Source organism: Symsagittifera roscoffensis, chromosome 3 (assembly GCF_963678635.1).
Source record: "Symsagittifera roscoffensis chromosome 3, txSymRosc1.1, whole genome shotgun sequence".
Lineage (NCBI taxonomy): Eukaryota > Metazoa > Xenacoelomorpha > Acoela > Convolutidae > Symsagittifera > Symsagittifera roscoffensis.
Genome location: NC_087064.1, coordinates 68,214,995 through 68,235,484, shown reverse-complemented (window position 1 = coordinate 68,235,484; position 20,490 = coordinate 68,214,995). Strand labels below are relative to the sequence as shown.

The window sequence follows — 20,490 nt, the reverse complement described above, 5'->3', positions numbered from 1 at the left end:
CCTTTACACAATATCAGAAAACGTCTGTGATAATTCAAATTTTGTTAGTTTTGTTCGGATAATTCAAATCAGCACTGTACAACTGCGAAATCATTATAAACCTTTTTTCATTTGACCGTATCATAATTTGAAACATGATTGTATAATATTCATATGCAGGTAACTCCTAACCCAAATATTTTCATGTAAGCTTCAACTATGTTTCAAATTTATTTGTTTTCGAAACTTACAACAAATCAACCATACGAGTTTTGACTGGCTTTTTTTTTTACTTTTGTCCGTCTTTTTAGCTGTTCAATTAATGAATACACTGTTTTGATATCTTGACTGAATATAGTGTTGTAAACGCTGAGCAAAGTGGAGGTATCATAATGCTGTTTGCGTTGATATGAAGTCAAGCCAGACCTATTTTTTTTTCAATTTTTTTTTATTTTGGTTGTAAAGTTTAGGTAATCAATAACTAAACCTAGAAATTTCAGGGATGTTCTGTTATGTATGGGATCTATGCGGTATCTGGGCTCTGTTTTTTTGCCCATTGAATTTCCTGATGGCAAATTTATTCTTGTTTAAAAAGGTTTTATTTTTTCTAAAAAACAATGTTTGATCATTCTTACTTCATCGTCTTCCTGCTTCTTGACACCAGTTTAAGTAACTGTAAATATTGCGTAACCATTGGCAAAAATTACTATGTTATTCTGCCCACAGACATATGATAGCAAGTCTGTAAAGCAAAAACAAAACAGTCCCAGTGCTGAACCTTGTCGTACACCATATTTTATAGTTTTAATGTCAGAATATGAAATTAGATAACAAATGTACTTTTCAAAAATATCAAATTATGACTTCAGAAAATCCATTTGCCTGCTTTTTATTATTAAATTATATAGACAGAAACTGGTAAGTTATTAGAAACAATGAGAGAAAAACTATTGTAGTGAAATTTTTCTTTCTAGACGTAGTATTACTATCAGAACGATATGACCAAAAAATATCCAATAAAGAGATGTTAATTTACAACAACATACTTAAAAAATGCGCGTTGTCAAAACTATATATATTTCAAAAACTAATCAAAAAAGCAGGTGAATTTTTACGCTGTAAATATTTGGCTAATTGTAAAACTTTAATTTATAAAAAAGTAAACTTTTTTCATTTTTCGTTTTCTTCCTTGTAATTTGCTTTTCAGCTTTCTAGTCATTTCTCGTAATGTCTGCTGTGATAGCATCTGTTTTCTTCTATGATTTAAATAATCATGTTTTTTTTTTCATTGGACCGTTACATAATTTTAAGCTTGAAGTTAAAAAAGTCATATTCTATTCTCGCACTCCAGGCGAAGCTAATGTTTGACCCTAAAAAGTTTTAAACTTGAATGGCTTCTAGTTTCAAAACGAATATGCTTCACAAGTCTATGCTAGCTTTCTATATACTAAAATATTGTTTCATTAGCTGTGCCATAAATCAATACACTATTATGATATAACGAATGAATGTGCAGTATGTATAACCTCAGACAAAAATTTGCATTTGAAAGATAAGAGGTATTACAGTATTATATGAGTTAATATGCCATCGAGCATGATTTACTCATTTTTTTTCAATTTTTATCCATATTTGAAGTTAAGTTTTTCATCAATAAATAGACCCAAAAAAAACGGGATTTTTTGTTTAGTATTGTATCTGTGGGGATTTTAAGGGATATCTAAGATTCATTATTTTCGTAATAGGTTCTTAGGAGTCAGGTTCGTTCTTATTTATGGTAATAGAAGCATTCAATGTTAGACATTGTTTGACCAACCGTCTTCCCGATTCTTAGTTCCAGTCTTAGTGCAACCATCGGCAAAAAATAGAGCGTTGTTCCACCGTGAGGCATTTAGTTAGTCGTTGTTTTACAGCAAAAACAACAACGGACCCAGGACTAAATTTTTCCGTACAGCATAACTTATAGCTTAAGGGTTCGAGTATGAAATCCGAATAGTAGCGTACTGTTCAGAATTCTCAAGGTATAGCTTTTAGAGATTAACAGTTTTACCTCCCCGCAACCCGAACTAATCAATTTTAAATTTAGTTTCATGATCAATTAGCTCAAATGCTCATGTCAAGTCTTTTAATGAACCCACTGAATCAGCACTTTCCTCTAAATTCTTCACTTTTTTCTTTGACTTCCAAGTTAGCATCAACGATACGTTTTTATATTTGCGAAATTTTTAGCAATTTATATTTGAAACGTTTAGCAACCAGTGTTTCGAAAACTTGTTTTAAAAATTGGTTGAAGAGATATCAGTCTGTTGTTACTAGATCTGACTTTGCTCTTTTCAGTATCCCACATAGAACTGCACCAAGTTTTCAAAAAACAAGGTCATCGTCTCTCGTTTCCAAAAAGGTCAAGAAGCACTTTGAAGTTTTTTTCAAGTTAACGACTTTTGCTTTCAAATAATTTTTCATTGAATGTTTTTTGATTTACGACTTGCGGCATGTACTTTTCTAATGTTTTTTTTGTTTGTGAATTTTATCAAAGTTATATTTGTTTGTCTGTTTCAACTTTTTTAAGCAGTTATTCATTGTATTACTTTTTTGTATTTCAGTTTCAGCTGTTATACACTGTTCTAATTTTTTGAACAATGAGCTCAGGAAATGAATTTTTAGCTGAAGATTACATAAACTTTATAGCGTGAAAACTTTACACCTTCAAAAAAGTTTCAAATTTTGGTTGTGCAATGGTCTGCAAGTGTGCAAATTTGATTTCAAGTAAAGTTCTCTGGTCGTCCAATAAGTGTCAGTTAGTCCAAAGCTCCAACAAGAGTGATCCAATTGTCAAATGGATTGTCTTTGTGTAGGTAAAAAGTAACCCCTCCAACTCGTCCATACAAATTATTTGTTTTTATAAATTGTTAACCTTCTAAATGACAAATCCATATTCCGTTTTTCTGTCAGCCATGCTTCAGTAAAAGTTTGAAATGGCGGTTCTCTAGGTTTAGTTTTCAAAAACTATTCCGAGGGTTCATGTTTTTGCTTCAATGAGCAAATGAGCAAAAAAATCGACAAATACGTTGTTTTCTTATGTGATATGATCAATTAATTGCTGAGAACCTTGCAATTATGCTGAGTCTTTATCTAGTTAAGAAAATCTTTTTTTTTCAAATGGCTCCAGTTACTGAAAGTCTATTCCGGTTACTGAAAATCGCAGCCCAGAAAATACATTTGTTTTTGCTGAATTTTATTGTTGAAAGTCGCCATTTGATTCAAAAATGCTTATTGAATTTTTTTTGAGAAATAATTTGAAAAAAAAAATGGTAGTTTTCTGTGAAAATATTAATCATTTGTTTTAAAAAAACTTCGATAGTGTTTTAAAGAAGGAAAACTGCCAGGCCGTCGAAAAAAGAAAAAATTCTGTGTTGCCGAAATTCGTGCTCATTCAATCGTTATTACCTAAAAAGCATCATGAAATTCAAGTCCACATTTCAGTTTTAAGGACTACTCCTATTTATTACAAATAAGAGTTCACGCAATTCTTCTTTCACATTTGATTGTTTATCTTACGGACAGAGAGTGTCATATAGTTTTTTGACTCTCGCGTCAAGTTCAATTTTGGATTCAACACGCTTAATCAGCTTAATCAAGTTCAATTTTGGATTCAACACGACATCAATTGTTTTTGACAGAATTTCTCTCAGTGTTTAAATTGATCAATTATTCTAATCGAACTTGCAAACGTTCACTTCTATAATTCAACAATGAAGATGTGTTGAAGCCATTTTTGAATGCCTCTTGATTTATGTTTGACCCAATAGGAGGGATACGTTCCTCCTTGTTTTTTATACCATTCATTTTGATGCTTTTCCTGCTGAACTTTTTTCGCAATTTGTAAATTATTAAATGGTCCTACAGACTAACCTTTTATAAAAAAACATTAAGATCAACCCAGAGGGTACTTCTTCAATAACCGGTTTAAAACAGTACGCATTCAATGAGCAATCCGTGAGTTTTTTGTGACCCAATTTTCAAACACAAAATAGTTAAAATACCAAGAAGTAAAAATTACCCGTATATGCCTGCAGATCAAACGTAGGGTTCTTTATGGTATTTTTTTTTACTGTGATGCTCTCGTGAAGCCTCAGATGCTCGGGCAGTTATCAATAACTAGTTTGAAAATCGTTCAGCTTTTTCGCAAGTTGACTCATGTCAGATACTAAATTGTCAGCCATCAGCAGCAACACCTCTCTCACATTTTTATCCATCTGTAATTTTTTTGAGGGAATTTATTGTCTGCTGTTGAATATCTCTGATTTTAGTATAGTTAAATGTCTAGACTCTCTGAAAGAGAATCAATCCAAATGGATACTTTCAGATAAAACTAATACAGATTGTTCTTAAACTGTTTACCCGCCTGATAAATTTTGTCGGGAAAATCATTCTCAAAAAATCAGTTAATTTTTTCAACAAGGTTTTTTTATTAGATTATGTGGTGTCGTAATTTTTTCTTTTTACTTCTTAACATTTAAAAAGAAAAAAAGGGTTCATTTTTTTTCGTACTTCAGATGCTTTGTTCTGATTTAATTTTTCTTGCATTTTTTATCTCTCCTAAGCTTTGTAGGGTTTTTCGAATTTACTTCTGTTGCTTCCGAAAAACTTTTCATGGAAAACTTTTTTTGAATATTAACTCGTTTATCAATTCTGTTTTGTGTTCGTGAATTTATCAAGATTTTATTCATCCTTCTTGTTTGAATGTTTTTTGTAATAATTGTTTTTTATTTAACTCTCTCTTTGGTTTCAGCTGTTATCCAGCGTTTATATTTTCTTTTAATATTGTGCTTAGGAAAGTTTTTTTGCTACAGAAGTTTAGATAAGCGCTAGAAGCTCCGACTTTCACACCTCCAAAATCATTTTTGAGACTATTTTTTTCAATGGTCTGTGCCAGAGTGCAAATTTGGTTTCATTTTAAGTTACCTGGTCGTCCAATAACTGCCACTTGTCCTAAAAATTTATGTTTTTTCCAGCTATTTCTGTCCTTCGTCAAAAAAAATTACTTTGACCGCCTCGCGGCCTAATTTAGAAATGGGATGGACCACCACTTTCCAAAAAAATTGGTAAGTTTTTTTGTGGGCCTGCTGCTTCTTTTATTGTGTGTTATCACCTTCAAGTTTATATATCCCACTTATTAGCAAGCTGCTGTCATTGTTTAGATAGTCACTCGTCGACGTAGACTGATCAACGTCTCTGTCGCCACACACAAGGTCATATGTCCAGGATGTATATTTCTCAAGTAAATTCTACATTTGATCAAAAACCTTCAGTTTTTTTTGGTGCACTGCAGAAAAACAGTTATAAGCAATTTCTCATCGTTTTTTTTGCTTTTCGTTAGAAATCAGTTTTTTTAGTTTATCAAATGAACTATCGTCCTTTCTTTTAAGCAGCCGCCCCAACGCGTCTCTACCAGTTCATATTTTCTATAGATGGATAATATGGCATGTGGCACATCCGTTATCTGAATTTCTGTCAGCCGTGTTTCTGTAAGAATTTAAGTTGCGGTTGATTAGATTTAGTTGCAAAAGTTTCCAAGGATTCATGATATTGCGTCAAAGAGCTAGCGTTTTGCAAAAAATGGACACTCAGTTTCTGTATTAGTCCTTTTTCCGACTTTTTTTCAAATTTTGTTGTGGCATACTTGTTTTTTATCGGCTGATTAGAAATAAGCTCTGTTTTTATTTGATGAAAGACCATGAATGTTGTATTCTATTTTATTTCTTTTTCATTTTATTTTCACTTACCAAATTAATTTGGATTGAACTTCAAAATTAAAAACTCAAAACTGCAACAAGGGTAGCAGGTTACTGTGCAAGTTGCTCATAATGTTCCGACCATTGTCTTAAAAAATACAAAAAAAAAGTTTTATCAAATTAGTGTCAATTTTTCTGCGTGGTGTGTTAAAAGGAACTGAACGAAAAACTAGAGCTTAGGCATTTTCGACAGTTAAAATCTGCAAATTGGAAACAACAATTTTTTAACAAGTTTTTTCAGTTCTTGTTTAAAAAATTTTAGTTGTTTTTCAGTTTTTTGAATTTTTGATTACAAAAAGGCGCTAAAAACTCAAAAAACTAATTTTACTCACTATAAACTATTGTAAGCCTGCTTGCTCGCTTTATATGCTCGATTTAAGACTAAACAACATTAATTTTATACCACTGGGACAGTTTTTTGAAAGTTTTTTCTAACCAAACTACTCAAAAATAGTTCTTCAGTTCATTTATTAATTTTTAAAGTTTTTTTAAAAAAAAAAAGATTTTTGTTTTATTTGTAAATCAGCAATATTTAGATGAGTTTGACAGAGTATCAATTGCAGTTCTTCTTCAATGTTCTGTTCCGCTCTTTGAGAGAAATTCGAACCCTACCCCACCCAGATGCCTTTTGAGTTGTAGAAGAAAGACTGCTTCTCTCCTATCTGAGGCTTGTACGTCGCTGAAACGAAATATTGAATCACGATGTTTGATTATACTTTCAGTCTGGTTCTAGAACTTTTGTGTGAGGGGGGCTGATTTGCAAAAATAACCTTCGACTTTTTTTAAGTCAGCGAACTGATTTTGCGGGCTTTTCAAAATCAATATAAAGTCAGTATTGGCTTTTTTTCAAGAAAATTGGTCTTTTGGACCATTTTTGAATAGTTGTGTTCATAAAGTCAGGTTTTTGCCGCGCTTTTTTTTCTTTCCTTAATTTTTTGTTTGCGTGAACGAAACAAAATTTGATTTAACATTTAGTTGTTACCCGTTAAATGTCACATTAATGTGAGAGCATTAATTGTAACATACTTGCTGTTCATACACAATCTTAGTTTTATCAATTAAGTGTGATTGGCGATGGCCATGATTATCGTCTTTTTTTCAGCGCTCCCAAAAACGGTAAGGTTTGCACTGATTGTATTTACGGCGACTGTAGTTGTGTCCACCGCAAGAAGGCGGCACCACTGAACCCTATTACCTTTTTTTCATTACGAGGCCAAACTGTGCATTTTGTGAATTGTAAGCGGATTTATTCTTTTTTGTTCTTTTGTTTTCATTGATCGTTCCGACAATATTTTAACTTGTTTAAAGACTTGTCTCTGAGTTCCATGAACATAGAGACACAAAATTGTGCGCCTATTCAGCGCACAGTTTAGCCTCTTAATGTTTTCGGGCTAAAAACAACAACAGTATCCTCTTTTTTCTTCTGACCTGGTCCTGGTTTGTTTGTACCCTCAGTAGATGAACCCTGTAATGTCCTGCCTGTGGTAGAGAGGAAGAAGCTGCTCTGCATGTATCTCTTCTGATTGTCGGCTGGGAAGTTAGTGGGCAGTTCATATGCCCCTGGGCCAGGCGGGGGAGGGGGTTTGGGCACTGGCATGGCTGGTGCCGATATACACAGGTAGTGTCTTTTCCTATAAAATCAAAAGCAGTCTTAGACTATAGATCTAAAGCTACCTAAAAGAACTATACTCTCACTGCCAACATAAGCATCCTAGTTTGTTCATCGTCAACGTTCTTTCTCTTGTTTTTGGACAAAAGAGGGGAAGGAAAAAGTCAGTTTCTTAATGAAAATTGATTTTTAGAACTTCAATTGTTTCTGGAAATTGAATTTTGGAAAATGCATTTTAAAAACTTAATTGTGTAGAAGAAGAAGAAGAAGAAGAAGAAGAATTTATTTCTCCATATAGTTGATAATACAAGCATCAATTTATTTAAATTATTAAATCAACAAAATGGAGGGGATAGACAAAAGGCGCAGTATGTGCCTACTTGACGTCTACCCGTTGAACAAATTAGGATTGCAACTAAGTCATAAAGATAAATTTATATTCGAATAAAAATAGGATTGTGGGGAAAAAAATTATTTTTCCCTAAAATTAAGCCCTCATTAAGGAATAGTTATTACATCTAGTCCTGTCATTTCGGCCAATTCTCATTCCAGCTGACGAACTAAGAATATGAGAAAACATATGAAAAAAAAATCTAAGTTTTTTCATATTTTTTTTAAATTTTCTAAAAAATGCGATTTCTCGAAAACTACAAGGATTTGGAGGGTCATATTTTCAGCATAGAATTGCAACCCTAGAATGGTTGTTTGATAGCATTTAGCCAGCGGGTACAATTTTTTAAAAATAAAAAAATTCAAAGAAATATGTTTTGCACCAACTCGTAATTGCCACAAATGAAATTATCTTTAAACTTATGGACGAAACTGTATTCTTCATTTTTTGACATCAATCCAATATTTTTAGATAAGAGCTTATTTATACTCATAATATTCAATAACTTGAACCCCTATTAGTCAAAGAACATGATTTTACCTTATTCTTACAGAATGGTGGAACAAATGATCGACCTTCTGAAATTCGCGTATTATAGGCAAAATTTTTTAAAGTAAACGAAGAATTGAGAAAACAAGTTGGATGTTTTTGATTTAGTGATCGTAAACAAAACTTCATCAAATCGTACACATATAGCTCATGAACTGTTAGTATTTTATTATCAGAAAAGAATTTAGTAATGGTATCAAATTTCCTTTTGAAGCAGATCATGCGAACAATTTTTCGTTGCATATTCAAAATTGGGTTTAAAAAAGAAAAATTCGTGCCGCCGTAGACGAGCAAGCCATATTGTTTTATTGGCTTGATATTCGACATATAGTATTTCAGTAGGATGGATCTTGGTACCTAATGTCTCATTTTTGATATTACACCATAGTGACGACCTAGTTTTGATTGAACATTCTGTATATGGTGAAAAAAATTAAGCTTATCATCTACAATGACACCTAGGTATTTGCAAAAAGGTTTCGGCTGAAAAGTAAAATCAAGTATATCAAAAGAAAGATTGGAAGCACTTCTATCCTTTGTAAAATTAATTAAATTAGTTTTATCTGAGTTTAAGGTTAATTTATTTGAACTAAGTCAGGAAGAAATTTTGGTCAAATCTAACTGGTATTCTTCATAGATAGATGTTTGACATGATATGTTTGTATCATCTGCAAATAGAAACACATTTGAATTGCAAACTGCGTGCTGTATGTCGTTAATATAAACAAGAAATAAGAGAGGGCCTAAAACAGAGCCTTGCGGTATTCCCGTGTTTACTTGCAACCAATCAGATGAACAGTTGTTTACATGTACTTATTGATACCTATTGGATAGATAGCTTTCGAACCATTTGTAGCAATTTCTACGTACTCAAAAGAATTTTATGGTCCAGCGTATCAAATGCCTTTTTTAAATCAATGAAGAAGCTACATTTAATGTTTTTATCAACACCTAGTCTTAATCTTTCAGTCAATTCAGCTAATGCATCAACTGTGGCAAACTTCTCCCTGAACCCAAACTGACGATGATACAGTAATTCGAACTTTTCAAGATAGTTGTAAAATCGAGAGTGCATGATTTTTTCAATAACTTTGCTGCAGCTACTTAAAAGTGATATTGGACGGTAATTGCTCATAATTATTCTGCTATCAGCTTTATGAAGAGGTAAAACCCGAGCTTACTTGAGGCTTTGAGGAAACAAACCGGAGCAAAATGAGAGATTAGTTAAGTATGTTAATTGTGCAAAAGAGATGAAACCAATCTATTTATACAATATTCTCGTTTCTCGTCATTTTTAGAATTGGATTTGTTCCCTCTTTGATAACTAAACTAGCTGAAAACACAATTTTATTTTTAATAAAACACTGTTTGAAACTTAGATCGAATTCTAGTAATGTACTAACGGCATCTGCACTCGTTTAATATCCGAGAGGTCTGGCTTCTCGTATGGTTCGTAGGACCCTGGACCAGGTACACTTGCAGCCGCCTTGCTCGTCGCGAATTCTCGTTTGGTGCCGGACTTGAAGCTCGCCACTGGCTCAGGTGCCCTGGGCAGGATGTAATTGGTGTTGGCGTCGTACTGGTTTGGGGCTGGTACTTGCATGCCAGGCGTTAAAAACGAAGAAGACCGCTTTGTTCTAATCAAAAAAGCGAAAGTAATTTTCCTTCCGTTTTTGATTTGCAGGTGCAGATATTTTTGATAAAACGTTTAAAACTTTAAACTTTGGTTAAAATTTTATAAATCTATAGCATGTGAGTATGTTTTTGCTCCAATTGATTTGCTAATTTTGTTAGTGTTTTAATGTAAAAATGCAAAAATTTAGATAGGAAAAGTTTGATCAATTTTTATTCGAAAACAGTCTTACGTGGATTTGAAAGCTGCTCCTGCGCCGCTGTTGCTCGTAATCGATCGCTTAATCTGCAAAGTTTTAATGTTTTGAAACATAAATAAAACAAAAATCCGTTAATTTTAGTTTTCCCGATACTTCACCTCGTATGCATTAGGGGGAGGGGCGACGACTTTCTTTTCTGTCGGCTGGGCTATCGGAGTTGCGAACGTTGCAGTGTATGGCGCTCGGTTGAAGTCGTTGGAAGTAGAGATGAATTCTCGTTTTGAGGTTTCATAGTAGCCAGGCCCTGGTCTGCCGGGGTCCACTCCGAACAGATTTTTTCTCCTTGATTTGGAAGCGAACGTTCCGGACCCCTTCTTGGAGGCTGAGGCTGACTTGCAAATCATGCTTCTGTCAATTGAAGAGTATGCTCCAGGACCTGGTGCCTCTGTCTGGAATATAATTTGTTCCTTGAAGCTAAGCTCAGATTATGGTATCAAATGGTTGCTTAAAAACACTTGGTTTTGATATAAGCTTAAACTTTTGCTCTTTTCCTAAAAAATCGATCGGTTCTCAAAGTACTACAAAGATTATCGGCCATTTTTCTGCACCGCTTTAAACTTTTTTCGAAAAAAAATATTGACTCTTCTTTTCATCACTCCCTATTCCCGACATTCCATTTTTTTAAAATCAAATAATTTAGTTAATATTTTAATAAAAACATAAACAAACATCAATAAATATTGCCTTTTAAAAACTTTTTACAGTTTTGAGAGAGTCATTTCAATGAATAACAGTTTTGTTGTTAACTGCAGTTAGAGAAAGTAGTTAGAGAAAATGCGGTTAGAGAAAACTGGTCCATAAGTAATTTTCTATTCCGTTGTGAATTTTGAAAAATACAATTCGTTTTTCTTTGACACTTGCTTTTCTCTTAGCAAAAAATATTAAAGTGATTTATAAAAAAATGAAAAATCAGACTGCAAAAAAATGAAATTTGAGCTTGAACAAATTAGAAAACGTTTTTTTGAGAAAAAACTGAAAATCACCTGATCGAAATAAGTTATAAATCATTTCTTTAGAAAATACGGTTTCCGTTTTTTCAGTTTTTTAAACAAAAATATGGAATATCAAAAAAGCAAAGTTTTTGGCTGTTTTCTAAGAGGGTCATTTTTGTTCCGACGGTTGAAAATGGGGAAGAGCTCTGTATTCGGGTGAGTGTTAGTTTTTTCTTTTGTTTCCCGCGCAAAATCAGAAAACACGAAAAATCATTGGAGTATGTCGAGTGATCTATAATATTACAACCCTTTCAGTCGCGATTTGAACGACATTAAAATTTTCAAAAAGTTGCCATCGTTAAGAAAAACAGCTTTGAAATTTTTGAGATTCACATTTGGATTTACAGAATTTTTTTCAGTCCAGTTTGAGCTGAGAATTTGAATTTGAATTGAATTGAAATAAGAATTTGTTTGAATTGTTTAGCGCAAAGCTTCAGTTTTTTTCTCCAATTTGTTGACTTTGAATTTGATTTTGAAATGAATTGAAATGAAAGTTCATTAAATTTTTAGCGCCATTTTTGAAAACCAACTTTGTGACCATAAAAGCTTTGAAGCTTTGTGACCATAAAAGACAAAACATTAGCTTCCCAGGAAACAGTAATGACTCTAAAACTTTAAAGTACCGTATTTTTTGTAAAAATATTGTTCATCGATAACTCAACGCCAAAAGGGTTTCATTGATGGGCTCTTTTCCACTCCCCCCCCCACCTTTCAAAATATCGATATTAAGTTTGTTTTACGTGTTATTACGGCTATATGCGTGATGTTACGCTGTAAAGTATGAAGAACAAATCTGTTCATAATTGTCAATTTGTTCACCATGCCAATTGTCTTTGCATTATGACAACTGTAAATAAGGTTTTCAAAAATGAATTTGAAAGGGGGGGGGGACTGGAAAAGAGCCCATTGATGAACTTAATAACACCTTCGAAACATAACTATTGAAGTTTGTTTTCATTTGGATAATTTTTATTAATCAGAAAAGTTTTTTTTTGTTTGCCAAATTTTTATTTGCGGCAATGTTTTCTTAAAAAAAAAGAATGTAGCGGCTTAGGCAGGGGAGCTTACTACAACTCGTTTGAGCGGTTAAACCCAAAATCTCAGATTTGACAAGGTAGTTTGTAAAATAAATCAAACCTTCTGCCACAAGATTTTTTGAAGGCTAAAAAATTGATGTAAGGTTAAAAAAAGACCGGAAGAATATGCGGTCTTTTCATTGAACCACTATTTTCAAATTGGTCAATTAATTTTGAGAAAAACGAAAAAATTCCAATGCTTCTTAAAAAACAAAATAAAAACCAAAACCGGCTCTTTTCCACTCCCCCTACCTTTCAAATGTTGTTTTTGTTGCTGCTTTAGGTGTAATTATGACCAAACGCGTAAAGTTACAATGCAAGCTTGAAAAAAAAACAAATCTGTTCACAATTGTTAGTTTAGTTCACCATGCTAAGTTTCATTGGATTATGAAAATGTTGAAACAGTTCTTCAAAACTGAAAGGGAGGGGAGAGGGTGGGATAAGCAAAAAGAGCCTTAAAATCCGTACTTTTTCATAAATCTAGGCTTTTGCCAAACATGATTTTATCTTTAAATGTTCAAAATATTCGATTCAGCCAGCTGTCGGAATAGAATATAGTATCTTACCACGTATCTGTATTCGTCGAATCTCTTTGCTCTGGAGGTGAATCCCTGTCTCTCTGAGTTGTCGATCACCACTGTCTGGAACTGGGAGGGGATGGAGGGACCTTCTGACTCATCTGAAGCGAAAACAAAAAAATATATGTATTTCATTTTCCTACCACCATGTATAAATTGAGCCACAGAAAACTAAGCGCTTCGCTCAACAAAATAACTCAGTCTGGAGTATAAGGAAAAGATGAAAGGCTTTTCTATTTTTCTCTGAGAATCGCAGAAGTCACAACTTTGATTAATTTACACAATCTTTACAGACAAACCTCGGGCAACTTTTTTCCTTCCTTTTTCTCCCTTCATAGATCAACACAAAAATTTTGTCAACAATTTTCGATCAACTGTTGATTTGGGTAGTCAAAATTTATGTCTAATTTTCTTTAAATGACTTGTTAAATTCTAGTTTAAAAAAATAAGTCGGGATGGTTTTGTGTTTTTTTTCTACTCCGATGATAAGTTGTAAGAGGGTTGCAACATGTTTTCACTTCCCGAAACATTAATTTCAAACGCTTAGTTTAAATTCATAATATAAAACGCCCTTTTTCCAGTCCCCCTTTGATTAGGTCTTTTTCCTCCTTGGGTCTTTTCAAAATTTGCAGGGGGGAAGAAAAAGCCGGAGGGTTAATTTTAAAGAGCCACAACTGACCTCTGAAAGACCTTCGAGACCCCGTTGTGTTGAACCTTTTGTGTACCCCTTGCATTAAGCGAATGGAGTCCCCCGTCTCTCCAAACAGGAGGTCTGACTGCCGATGACCCACCATTTGGCCTGGATTAACTAGCTCTGGACTGGATCCCAACCAGATGCCGAATAAATGTAATCTCAATTGGTCTGATAATAAAAATTTAAAATAGATTCAAGGGCAATTTCAAAATCAACAACGATAGCCGATTTCGTTACTTTTAATCATCCATGAAAAGGTCTTTGTTCAATCGCACGTGCTTTTTAAGACACAGTTTCATTTACCAACAAACGTTTAGCTTGCGGTATGTGCTGTTTTGTTAGTACTATCAAACCATCAAACAACCATTTTTGTATACATTAACTGCACATACAATACATTACTGAGTACATTTTTCGTTCTGATCAACTGATCTTCGTATAATATTATTTTGAAAATATTAGCACAGCACCTGCTCTTTTGATTTGGACGCACGTTTTTGTTATTTTGTATATTTGGAAGTAACGACTTGCTAACATATATTCTGGATATTTTCCCTTTAAGGTGAAAAAACGGTTGTAGAAAAATCCAAGATGTCTCGAGCAGCGGGAACCCTGATTACCACTTACCAAGCCACTTACATCCCCCCTCATCACATGCCCGGGTAAGTGATTTAACTTCCAGGGATCTTTTCCAGTTTCCCCCTATTTTTACGAGAAAAAAGATCATTTAAATTCATTCACACTGTTTCCGCTTCCTTTCCATTATAACCACCCCAGCGTAGTAAAAAAATTTTTAAAGTTCTTCCATACTGTGATTTTACATTTATGGAGGGGGTTATTTTTGCTGGGGGAATCTATAATGGGAAAGACCCCTGTTTTCTTTGAAAGTTCGAATCTTGCCTTGTTTTCGTGTCCTCCTCGCAAAATAGCGCAGAAGCAAGAGAAGTTCACAATCACAGTTATCATTGCAAAAAGAGATAATAATCAAGAAAAAACGTCGTCAAAATCTACAGCCAAAAATATCAATTTTTTTTTCACAGCAACTTTCCAGTTTTTGGTTCTTTCAAACCCCCCCCCCCCCCCCCCCTCATCGACTCTCAGTTTCTTTTTTTTTATAATTTTTCTTACAGTTACGGCTCTTTTTCAGTTCCATTTTTCAAATTCAATTTTGAAAGCTGATTTAACGGTGTCATAATGCAATGAAATTTGGTATGATGAACAAACTGACAACTGTGAACAGATTTTTTCTTCTTAATTCCTCACGCATTTAGCCGTAATAACACGCAAAACAAACATAAAAATCTATATTTTGAAAAGCGTGTAGTGGAAAAGAGCCAATGTTACAAAAAAAACCATAAAGAACAAACTTGTTCCCAAAAGTATTTTGTCACTCACGCTCGTCACTCTGAAAAGCAAAAAAATTCAACCTGCGTAAGAAAAATTTTTGAGTTTTTTTCCAAGTTCTTGAATTCAACCAGTATCGAACAAACTTATTATTTTTGGCGAGAAATATTTGACTTCTAATGTAATGACCTGACCAAAATTTTTTTGTTTGAAATGTTCAAATAAAGTAAGTATTTCTTAAATTTTTTCAAAATCTCAGCGCTAATTTTTGATCAACAATAGGCTAAATCTAGGCTGGTCGTTTGCTCGTAAAAATTTCCTTTTGAGGCTTGAACCCCCGATCTTCCGTCAGAAATTTATTTTAACCACTAGTTGACATGGCCTAAAGATACAATAGTCTTAGCTGTAAACATAGCTTACAACTATTGTGTCATGTATGAAGAACAAATCTGATCACAGTTGTCGATTTGTTCACCACGCCAAATTTCATTTTTTTGAAAGCTGATTTTTTTCCCACCTTTGTGTACAGTCAAAGCATGTAGAATCAACGTTTATCTTGTTGCAGTTGAGCAGCGAACTTACTTTAGGCTGTTTTCCAGTTTCCCACCCTCTCGTAAAATTACAAAATGAAACCGTTCAAGCCTTTAACCTTATAGACAAATCTTCCTAAAAAAATATAAATGCTCGTGTCAGTACGGAGCCTTGAATGTTTGGCTACCCTTTAAAACTCTGTCGAAGAAAAATAAAAATAAAGAAAATAAGAAAAAGAAACCTTTTGTATTTGTTTTCGCATTTTCTCTTGATTTAAGCTTGACGCTTGTTGTAGAGCTAAGAGTGATATGATTTGCATCTGCTAACGTATTAAAAAGTTTTTCAAAAAATGCTAACATCAGCTGCTCAAATAGTCAGTAGGCTGGCTCACTATGAAGCCTAAATTTTCAAATATCCCGAATTTTTCCCAAATTCTGTTTCATTGTTTTTTCTTCAAATGTTTCATTGAATTTGAACTCATTTGTGTAGTTATAAATGGTAGAGCGACAATTCGTAACAGGCGACAATTCGTAACAAGCGACAACTCGTAGCAACGCATTGGTAAGTAGAATACGCGGCTCTTTTTCCTTTTTCCCCACCTGCAAAATTTTACTAGTGAAATTTTGTTCACATGATCCGAATGATGAAAAAATTGGCATGCGAACTATTTAGGGCATGACAAACATATTTGGTCTTCATGGTTAACCTTGTAAAACCCCTCGTTACACCATAAAATTGGTGCTAATGTGTGGTGGTGGGGGGGGGGGGGGAGGAAAAAGAGCCGAATACGCTTGCTCCGCTTCGCTCCGCTGCGCTTACATCTGGCACGAGAGGAATAGTACGCGTGAATCAGTGTTCCCCGCTTAATATACTGTTACGAATTGTCGTTTGTTACGAATTGTCGCCTCACGGCTACAAAAACAACAAACAATTTATAGATAATACGACAAGGAAAAATCATGAGCAGTAGTCTCTTCTGTTCTAGGAGTTGCACTGATATAAGTTAAAAGATGTGATATAATGACTGTTTTTTGTGTTGTTTTCAGCTACCGCGGACATGTGCCGACGATCAAGTTCGCCTACGGGGACACTTTCGGGAACGAGACTGCCAAGTACTTCCAGGACTACCGCAATGACGCCATGCGCAGCTCCAAGATCATCTACAACAAGGGCGGCAACTTCCCCACCCAGTTCTCACACAATCCAGACTTAGTCAGTACACATTTATTCGTGTCCTTTTGCTAATTTTTCAAAAATAATAATCAATTTTTTTTTATTGCAATGCTTAATTTCGTTTCCAGAGAGGAGTATACAAGCAACTATTTTAACTGTTAACAAAATTCCACCGCAAAGTATTTTGAAAAATACTTAACCTTGCTCAGTAGTTCTTCTAAGCTGCTTTTGAATGAATCTAATGTTATTTTTTCAAAATCAAAATCTACAAATACGTTTGGAAATTTTTTTGAAGTTATATGTAAACAGCAGAATAAAACTGAAAATTTACATGCAGATTTTTCCTACAAAAAAAGGAAAAAATCACAGTGTAGCCCAATTGTGTCTGATCTCTAAATTTCAGTTCGATCAAACAATATTGCTTTTTCGAATCAATTTTTTTAAAAAATTTTTGGTGCTTTTTATTTTCATTATAATTCAGCTATATGCTTTTTTGAATCAAATTTTTTCATTTTTTCATTTTGGGTGTTTTTTATCATAATTCAGCTATACGCTTTTTGTATCAGGTGATCAGCCAGCGGGCGAGGGATCGGGATGCGTTCTTGTTTGAGCCCAAGTACCAGAGATACAATGTGAACTATGACAGAGAACGGGAGATCAAAGGATACTACAATGCCGCCCAGGCTCACAGAGATTTCTACAAAGATTCCACTAGCGAGGTACATACTCTCACTACCCACAATCATTGAATATATACGTCACCATTTGCGGATTTGGGGGCAGTAGCGGATTTAGGTGGGGGGGGGGGGTTCGGTAAAATCAATACTAATTTTGAGGGGGCAGCGCGATTTTTTGCTCGAAATTTTCCAAAAATGTCCTAAAAACGCCTTTTTTCAAAAATGTGCCTGCAGCGCAAGATATTTGGTCAAATTAGGGTTTTTATAGTGGTTTGGGAGTGCTCAGAAAATCATTTTGGTCGACCTAATAAAAAGGTCGACCAAATTTTCAATTTTTTTTTTAAATCCGCCCCCCTTCGTCCTTCGAGAAATTGCTAGATCCGCGCCTGTTTGGGGGATTTATTTGCCACCTAAAGGTTCCCCTTTTGATATTATTGTACGTCATCCATTTTCAGCTGACCAGCCCTAAAAACTTTTCCAAACGCGCCTTGGGCGTCAATATATACTAATTTTGAAAAGCGCGCACCGCAAAATCGCAATTTTTTGGTCAAAATTTTCCAAAAAATGCCTATATCGTTTTTGACCCTGTTTTTCAAAAAATTGCCAGTAATGCAGAAAATTCTTTCAAAAAAAGGATCTTTATAAAGGAGAGCTCAGAAAAATAATTTGTTCGATAATTTTTACAAAATCCGCCCTGCTCGAGAGTATCTTAGATCCGTGCCTGTACAAAACCAATTTTCTTCATTTTGCTTAGTTGATACCAATTTTTTTGGCAATATCAGATCAACTTAACATCATCCCCTTCCCACTCCCTGAAGCATTTTAAGGAAGTGATGTTAAGTTGGTTCTTGTTTGGAATTTTCCTCTAAATCAGAATCCAGTATTTTTAGGGACTGTTAAGCAAAATTCTAATAGTGGTTTGGATGATCCAAAACTTGGCCTTTAAGTAGGAAGGATGGTAAATTTGACCCGCTAAAAACTCCTGAAACATTAGTTGACAAAACTGATTAACTAAAACCGATAATCTAAGTTCCTCTAATTTTAGTTGACAAAACTAGCTGTCTAAAAGAGGTTACATTTTTGACATTTTCCACATCCAAAATTAAACAAAAGCAACTGCCAGAAAATACAAGTTGAAATTGTCCTGTTTATCATATGAGCTTCCCTCACGTTTCTGTAGTTTTTGGACCCTCAAAACTGCAGTATGCTATTGCGTTGCGACAAAAAGTAGACGTCTTAATGTACAAACAAGGGACAAAACTTTTATTAAAGAAACTGATTGTCTAATTTTTAATTTTTTCAATTTCATGCATATCTATGTCTGGACCAAACTTCGTTTGACATGGGAACCAATATGGACCAAATTTTCCTCTGCATATTATGCAGGCACATCTGGAGAAATGCGGATGACATATTTCAAAGTTGAACTAGAATACCCAGATGTTGCAATTGCTTTTTTTGTAATTGTCGACTTATGTTTCTTTGATTTATCTTTTAAACCACAAAAAAGATAATTATTTGGTAAAAACAAACCCATGAATTAAATTAAATGAATTTTAATTCAAAATAATTTTAGTAAATTTAAAAAAATTTTCAGGTGCAGCCGGTGAAACACTTCCAAGTACCGCCCACCGGACCCAAACTGGACTAGGAGCAGAAAACGACTCAGCTGGGAACGACAAGGACGTTCCTCTCACCTCAGAAAAACCAACTTTAAAAGAACGAGAAAATGCAATGATGATATCGGCATCCCGCCCTATGTAACAAATGCAACATTTTAATTCAACTATTGTGTAGAAAAAAATAGTTTTCCCATTGAAAAAGGTCAAAAAATGAAAGACAAAAATTTTTAACAAATCGACAATATGCAAATGAAAACGATGAGTGGTTTTCACCAACTTTTAAGTCTTAATCAGCGGTGGAGTCCCTTGTGATGGAAAAATTGAATGATGGAAAACTAATTTCAGCCAATCAGAGGTGAGAATTCCAAATTCTCGAAAAAAAACAACGAAATCCTTGAAGAAATAGCAAAGTAAGCAAACACAAACAGGCCATTAAAATCAACATATAGGAGACGCTTTGGTATAAGTTAGTATTTCAGTGATATGGGTATCGAAAAATAAGGACAAAACAAAAGAAAAAATATTATCGATATCTGCACAAATTATACAGCAAACTTTGTTGTGCTGCCATAATTCAATCTCTGCTAATTTTGACTTCGAGGTTGAGCAAAAAAATTTTATCGAGTGGGAACGTCTTACAATTTTTTAGAATGAAGAATGTCTATCATTTGGTTCCTCCCATCTTGCAAATACTCACTTTAATCAACTTTTAAATTAATTCTCAATTATTTAGTTTTGCGTGCTTCTACAGTCGAATTTTTTTCTAACTCAGGTGAAATACAACTATTTTGAACGTTATGAGTAAAAAAAGCATTAAAATTTTAACAAATCTGCTCGTATCAGGGCGAAGGCCCGAATGTTCCGACTGCCTTTTAAGGACTATGGAGCAGTAACAACATAGAAAATATAAATTTAAAAAATTGAAATTAATTTTTTTTAATATGGGATTTTTTGTAAAAACATCCCCCTACACTCCATATTAAGTACAAAGTGATAGATTTAGCTTCTATTACCTAACCAAATATGGAATATAAGCTTTTTTGAACCAATTTGGAACAATTTCTAAGACAGATTAAATCTCCGCTTACGCATTAATAGCGCAAAAAATGTCGCGCGTTAATTGTATCAAATTGCCCAAAATGGCAAGCTTTAAGCCCCCATAACTTTTGAAAAACAATTAGAGAGGAAATATCTTTTCAAATTTAAGCTCAAGACAGGGCCAAAATTGCTCTGTTGATTTGAGTTTTAGAAATTCGATTGTGGACTCAGCAGTGTTACGAAATCTGGAAGAAAACTCTAATTTGTTTTTAAGTTTAAATCCTCCTTGATGAAAGAAAACTGGTTTGCCGTAACGCCATCATAAAAAATAATAAAACTGAAAATTTGTATATAAGTAGATTTGCCAATCAAAACCGTTTGTAACTAGTTTTTCCGAGAAGTTCTTATAAAAGGAATTATGATTCGCTGATCATTTTATAAAGCAATAGAATCATTGATGATATTTCATTTCCCACTCTCAATTTTTTCCAGCTAAAAATTTGTGATATGAATTGTTGATCCTGGATGTTCGCTTTTGGTTTATCAACGC

General features: G+C 33.9%; 2 protein-coding genes across 2 annotated transcripts; one reads left to right on the top strand and one right to left on the bottom strand.

Annotated features, from left to right (window-relative positions):
* Positions 1–6,236: 6,236 nt before the first annotated feature.
* Positions 6,237–13,775, bottom strand: LOC134842948 (O(6)-methylguanine-induced apoptosis 2-like). Its single transcript, XM_063859483.1, has 7 exons — positions 13,541–13,775; positions 12,850–12,962; positions 10,314–10,604; positions 10,189–10,241; positions 9,727–9,960; positions 7,203–7,405; positions 6,237–6,453 (listed from the first exon to the last, which is right to left on the bottom strand). The coding sequence occupies exons 1-7, from the start codon at positions 13,653–13,655 to the stop codon at positions 6,383–6,385; spliced, it is 1,080 nt and encodes a 359-aa protein (XP_063715553.1). The 5' UTR covers positions 13,656–13,775; the 3' UTR covers positions 6,237–6,382.
* A 177-nt stretch (positions 13,776–13,952) lies between these two features.
* LOC134842950 (ciliary microtubule inner protein 2C-like) lies at positions 13,953–18,945 on the top strand. Its single transcript, XM_063859484.1, has 4 exons — positions 13,953–14,217; positions 16,477–16,642; positions 17,170–17,322; positions 18,878–18,945. The coding sequence occupies exons 1-4, from the start codon at positions 14,147–14,149 to the stop codon at positions 18,929–18,931; spliced, it is 444 nt and encodes a 147-aa protein (XP_063715554.1). The 5' UTR covers positions 13,953–14,146; the 3' UTR covers positions 18,932–18,945.
* The last annotated feature ends 1,545 nt before the right edge of the window (positions 18,946–20,490 follow it).

Excerpts from the sequence above, each read along its gene's own strand:
- LOC134842950 (XM_063859484.1), top strand. The coding sequence starts at position 14,147 with ATGTCTCGAGCAGCGGGAACCCTGATTACCACTTACCAAGCCACTTAC. Across the intron at positions 14,218-16,476 it reads CCCCCTCATCACATGCCCGG|CTACCGCGGACATGTGCCGA; the intron begins GTAAGTGATTTA and ends TGTTGTTTTCAG. Across the intron at positions 17,323-18,877 it reads ACAAAGATTCCACTAGCGAG|GTGCAGCCGGTGAAACACTT; the intron begins GTACATACTCTC and ends AAAAATTTTCAG.
- LOC134842948 (XM_063859483.1), bottom strand. The coding sequence starts at position 13,655 with ATGGTGGGTCATCGGCAGTCAGACCTCCTGTTTGGAGAGACGGGGGAC. Across the intron at positions 10,242-10,313 it reads CTCCCCCTAATGCATACGAG|ATTAAGCGATCGATTACGAG; the intron begins GTGAAGTATCGG and ends AAAACTTTGCAG. Across the intron at positions 7,406-9,726 it reads ATTAAACGAGTGCAGATGCC|GAAAAGACACTACCTGTGTA; the intron begins GTTAGTACATTA and ends TTGATTTTATAG.